Source organism: Gossypium arboreum, chromosome 4 (genome assembly GCF_025698485.1).
Source record: "Gossypium arboreum isolate Shixiya-1 chromosome 4, ASM2569848v2, whole genome shotgun sequence".
Taxonomy (NCBI): Eukaryota; Viridiplantae; Streptophyta; class Magnoliopsida; order Malvales; family Malvaceae; genus Gossypium; species Gossypium arboreum.
In genome coordinates, this window is record NC_069073.1 from 10,146,328 (window position 1) to 10,152,545 (window position 6,218).

General features: G+C 32.8%; 1 protein-coding gene across 1 annotated transcript; it reads right to left on the reverse strand.

Annotated features, from left to right (window-relative positions):
• Positions 1-2,602: 2,602 nt before the first annotated feature.
• Positions 2,603-4,804, reverse strand: LOC108459549 (auxin efflux carrier component 8). Its single transcript, XM_017758938.2, has 6 exons — positions 4,137-4,804; positions 3,574-3,748; positions 3,394-3,479; positions 3,147-3,304; positions 2,986-3,062; positions 2,603-2,895 (listed from the first exon to the last, which is right to left on the reverse strand). Exons 1-6 carry the CDS (start codon positions 4,648-4,650, stop codon positions 2,829-2,831), a joined length of 1,077 nt encoding a protein of 358 aa, XP_017614427.1. The 5' UTR covers positions 4,651-4,804; the 3' UTR covers positions 2,603-2,828.
• Between the last annotated feature and the right edge of the window lie 1,414 nt (positions 4,805-6,218).

The following is a 6,218-nucleotide window of genomic DNA, read 5'->3' on the forward strand; positions in this document are numbered from 1 at the left end:
GAACTTGGTGGCTCTGATACCAATACGGGTGTGGATATACAGGGATTGCAAGAAAGAAGAAATTATTACAAGTATGCTATGCAAAAACTTAAACCCTTTCTCCACATGGGTTATTCAACAGGCACTGCCTTTTAGCAGCAAAGCCTTAATTCAAGAGACATATGCTATCCACAACAATATTGTTATCTTTTGATCAGAATTTCAATATTTCTGATGTGCAGGATCCAACATATGGCAAGCACAGAGCATACTATAATGTAATTCTTTGTAAACTCATCTAAAGTTTTCTAGGAAGAAGATGATTTAGAGAAACACAGAGAATTTAGAAAGCCATAGGTGAAGGAAACACACTAGGATTTTATTTAGAGAACTCGTTATCTTATAAAGAGAAACACGTCTTCTTTTTATAGCTGAAGGAGATGTAATACAACAAACTAGTAAACAGTATATTGGATAGATATCAGACATTAAAGCATAAAGTAAACAGTACATAAAGTAAAAATAGTACTGATATTAGACATTATTTGACATAAAGCAAATTACTTTAATTATTAAAGCAAGATTCCTGACAAGTGGTCTTTCAGCTGTTTGCATTTGAATGGGGAAGTTGAGCACTATCCATAGAATCTTCACTGTAGCAGGTCATTTCTTCACTTTATCTTTTTCTTTTTCATCATGTAACTCCATCTTAGCAAGATTGATTTGACTGTATTGCCACGGGTAGTCTTGAGACCATTCTGTGGGGTCAGGAATTCCTTCATGATATTCTCGGAATGTACTTTTGATTGTGTTATGTCATTTCAAATGATAGAGTAAAGTAAAGTTACTATTTTTAATTTACATTTATTACGGCTGTTGGATTGTTTTTTTAATAATTAATATACTCAATCTATTTACTTAAAAAATTATATTTTAAAATTTTCTAAAATATAAATTTTTTAATTTTTACTATTTTAAAATACATTTAATGATTTTTTATTGGTCAACGTAAGTGAATGTCAATCAACTTAGTCAACATGCCATGTTATTGGTCAACTTATCACATTACTAGTCAATATGCCACGTTAGCAATCAACATGCCATATTATTAATTGTGTGACGTATTCTAATTGGTTAGTTTTTTTTAACGTCATTAGTTGTTAAATAACAAAATGTGTAAAAGTGCAAGGTTTAGGTATTAGAATGGCACAAAGGAAATTTAAATACTAAAATGAGAAAACAAGTATAGTTCAAATAACTAAATTGTGAATAAAGCTATTTTTAAGCAGCATTTGCCACGAAATTTGCCCTAGTTAGTATTTTAACAAGCATGCATACACAAATGCCCAATGGCTGTTTAAAATTAGCTACTATTATATCATATCTCAGATGTGACATCACAAATACGTGCATGACATGTGTTGCCACAACTGCCTATTGGCCTATAGTTCTGTTGCTGTTTGGTTGCGGTTGTTCGTTGCTTGTTCCTATGCTATGAATTAAGTTTTATTTTTTGAGTACTGATTTTTATTTTCTGCATTATGTTTGACTGAGATGATGATGGTTATTTTGATTTGGTAGTTGGTTGATTGATTTGCCATTTGGATACTTTTTCCTCTAAGGATTATATTTTTTTTGTGTTGTGTTGTTTTGTTATTTATTTTTTGATTTTAGAGGAAATTGTAGCATTTGTTGTATAGGTTTTGTCAAAATGTCAAGGGTAGCTTCATTCCCTAATCGACTAAACTTGCTCAAGTATCTGTTACCAACTTTTCTTGATTTCTTTGTGCTAGAGATTATCATATTCTTATCTAAGTGTTGAGAGTAATTTTGGGTGTATGTCATATTTATTGGGGCCGTATAAACTTTACTTGTAAAGAGGCTTTTGAGCTTCAGCTAATAGAGACATATTATTGGATTGGTTAATTTGATTGACTGAATAATATTATATCCTGAACGAGATTCCGGAACCATTATGTCTGAATAGTATTAATAAAGTTTGGTTTATGTTTATTCACGGTTTTGTTTTTTATTTTTATGAGCTTATAGTTTTCCTTTTAATATCATGTTGCAAGAAACTATGAATAAAGTTTCTGTACTAATAATTATGAAACATACCCTTTATGTTTTTTAGTTGGCCTGTTTATATTAAAGATACAGCTTTTCTTTTTGAGTTATGTTTATTTCAGTTGGGAAAAGTTGTAATTTCCAATCTCTCTTTTCACAAATTGGAATTTGGATAATGAGAAACCGTGGGAAAGAGCAAAAATGGTAAGACGGGGCCAATTATTGATGCTCTAAAAATTCATCATTAGTGGAGTGGACATAGCATTCCATGTATTCTAATCATGTTTAAGGCACTAGGATCAACCCCAACCCAAACCCAGATGGTGAGACATGAATGATAGTTGTTTGATGAATATATTCCGAAACCCAAAAAGAAGACATAAATGTCTGATGCTTTTAGCATTCACATGCTTGGAGATGAGTAGGCCACATGATTTTATGCACAATTTGTGGGCATATTTAAGAATTTTCTTTAGAGATTGGATTATAATTTCTGGGAATAAGAGTAATCTATTCAAAACCTTGAAAAAAAAAATTAAAGAAATACGAGAATATATTTCACACAATCAACAGTTTAGTTCTCTGTTGTATTAAATGTAATAACTTGTATAAATATAGTTTGTTTTTTCCCAGGAAACAATCAATAATATCAAAGAATTTTCCAGAAAACTGAATTGGACATCTATAAATATATGATGTCCATCTATGAAGTTTCCCAGAAACTGATGTCAGGTTACTGCTTCTGGAAAGAAAATTTGCAGTATTTTTCCAGGAAAACATTTTCACAATGCTAAAAGAAGATAGTAGACCAATGCTACAGGTAAGGCAATAAGCATACCAAAGATTACCCTGAAACAAACACCAAATCAAACCTCATTACTCAATGTATTCAAATTAGAAAAAAGAAAAAAACTTTTAAGAACAGTTAATGATGATTACCCTGTGCTTAATATATCAGGATGAACATTGTACTCTTTGGCGAAAACAAATGGAACGATTCCTTGAGGGAGAGCAGCCTGTAAATATTGTAGATTGTTTACAGGATTTAATTTACGGTCACGGATAAATCTATAGTGATTGCAGACATTACGAATACTAACCTGTACAATTGCTACTCTCAATAATTTGCCTTTAAGTCCGAGAGTGGTGGAGGCGGCCGCCATTAGCGCTGGACCAGCAATGAATTTCATGATCATGGCTACTGCCGCCATTCGTATACCACAAGCTATTATGCTTGGCCGTGATGCCATGAATAGACCTATTAAGAAAAATAAATTACGCTCTGTATGGTGTTTATAGCAATTGCGGATGATATTGTAGAGAGAGTGGAAACTGAATGATTCATACCTAAGCTGAACATTGCCATACCAAGTCCTCCACTGGATAATATTGCTATTGATTTTTCAACAATGGCGGGGAATTTAATGTTCCACCTACAACAGATTTCAGCCCCATTACAAGAAATTGAACAAAAAATTATGCACAAAATGAAAATAATCATATATATTTAGGCTTTTAAAAGCTAGCCTGAATTGAATGCTTGCCCAAATAAGACCAAGTAAGGTAGCATGGGTATTGGGATTCGCCATTAGCTTCTTCCCCACTGTCAAGAAAATCAGCATTGTCTTGGATTTCCTTGCTCTCGTTTGTGTCTCTTCTCCTCCCTCTTTCCCTTGTGCTTCTTCGGGGGCCTCTTCGTCCCCTTTTTATTTTCAGAAATAATTGAGAAATCAACCTCTAAATCATTATTTGAATGAATTATTCTATGCTACAAATATTATATTTCTAGTTGGCTATGCTAGCCCGATATGAAGATCTTACTTGCTACACGTGCAAGAGGGATGATGAAATTGAACAGAAAAAAAAAATGTATAGAAAAGAAGAAAGAAAAAGAGAGTACAGAACTTGATTATAAAACAGAGATAGAGAGGAAACCCCATAAGAAATTTGGACCCACCTGATTTATCTTTTACTACTAAAGTTGACTGAAAGTAGCTTGAAATTCAATCAACCATTGATTTTATATGATAAACAAAATAAAAAATGGATGTTTATGAAATTAATCAAAACATTGAATTGAAAGAAAGTACCTGAGGCTTGTGAAACTGCAACAGTGATCTCAGAGGCAGCTTTGGTAGCGTTTAGCTCAAACAAAAACAAGAGTAAATTATACCAAATTAAGCTTTGTAGAACGACAATCTGAGCCAAAAGAGTGGCTGATTTATCCCCATACATAGCCCTCAACAGTGGGATTCCGAGGATTAAGGTGTTAGGCATGGTAGATAAAGAGAGACCGGTTATGATGGACGACAAACCACCCCGGGAACTGAGCTTAGTGAGGGCAAACAAGACAAGGAAAGCCAATAGTTTTTGCAAGAAATCGGCAAGTATGAGTTTGAGGTTCATCTTGTAAGGGTTGTTTTCGGAGATGACTTGGAAAGACAAGAGTGGAATTGAGAATTTAGCCACGAACTTGTTGATGCCTGCGCATTGTTCCGGTGTGAACAGCTTCCACCATTTCACCGATACGTAGGCTAAAATCATGGCAAAGTATAAAGGCACGGTGGCTGCTATAACATGATAAACATCTGCCAGGGAAATCATGGTTAAAACCAGTGATAAACAAGAATGTATTGCTTTTGGTTTCTTTCTTTTTTTATGACAACCTTGGAATTCAACCTCTTTATATATGCTCCCCTCGTTTGCTTTGTCAGATTTATAATAAAGAGAGGAAACATCATCTGTTCTTCAAGCAGAAGCTTGACCAAAAAGTTTTCTTTAACCTATTCCCCAAAATGGCCTTAAGTTTTAATTAAAATGTCTCCAAAGTTGCAAATCAGCTTATTTAATTCATATAATCAAATGTTCTCTTAACTCTCTTATATCAAACTCGAAATTAATATCAATATGTTCAAATTTAATCAAAACGTGTCATGCTATAAATTAGGATTCATTTAAACCCAAAACTTAATTTAATACCAAAATTTTATATATATATATATAAAAGAAATCCCTGTTAATTTCTTTTTACATGAATTACTGGTATGATTTTAGAACATATTCATCTACTTTATTATTTTTCTTCACATGAATTTATTTCTTTCCTCTTGTAATGTTTAAAGTATAAGATAGTGGTAGACATGGTGATTATACAAGTATAAAGAGCTTTATTATGAATAGAAAGTCAGGGTATTTTTGTCATAATTGATTCAAAAGGTAGATTCTAGTTTCCTTGTGGTTGTTTTACTGGTTCATCACTTCATGATGCAAAGGAGGGAGGGCTTAGGTGTATAGTCTAAAACCCTAAAAAAACAAAATCATAGCAATAGGCTTTTGATTTTCATGAATTCAACCTCAAAGAGCAAAGGAAGATTCATGTCTTATTTTCCTGTTATTAAAGGTTAAAAAAACAGAAAAGAAAAGGAAAGGAAAATGACATATTTCATTACATTTTAATTTTCATTTGGCAAAATGAACCAAACTTTGTGGCAATACAAATGAAAATGTCAGAAACACCCTTGAGGGATTTGTATTCTTAGCTTATGATTTGGATTGCTTCATGGAATTTTATTGGTACTTAAGGTGAGGTAGAAGGAATAAAGGAGTGAATTGCAAGGGAAGTAATTGGACGTACAAATGACAGTGGCAGAGGGGGAGGGGGGGAAGCATTTTTTCTATTTGTAGTTAAAAGTGTGGGAATAAGTGTGATGGTGATTTCACTTTTTAAAATGTGAAATTTTGCCATAAAAGCTCTTCTTGTCTCTTCCTTCATGGTGTTATTAATCAAAATGGGAAAAAAAACAAATTTTCCATGAATGAATTAAATGCCATGGATCATTTAGTTAATATCTTTGCCCCAAGGCCTTTCCATTTATATCTAATCCCTTTTTTCTTTCTAAATAGAATTTGAAGTTTAGTACGAAAATAGAGTTGAGGATGATGATAAATGTCCGATAAAATATAGTTAACTTTGTCATGTATAACGTCTATAGTGGTAAATTTCTATATTACAGCTACGTATATACTAAATTTGAGTAAAATAAAGAGTAGAAACCCAAATCATGTAATGGCCCCATGAATCTTTTGATAGTCAAATCCAGTACGTGGAGAAAGGAATGCCAAGGAATGGAAGGATTAATATAAACATGGCAAAGCCATTAAAAGGGGTTTTA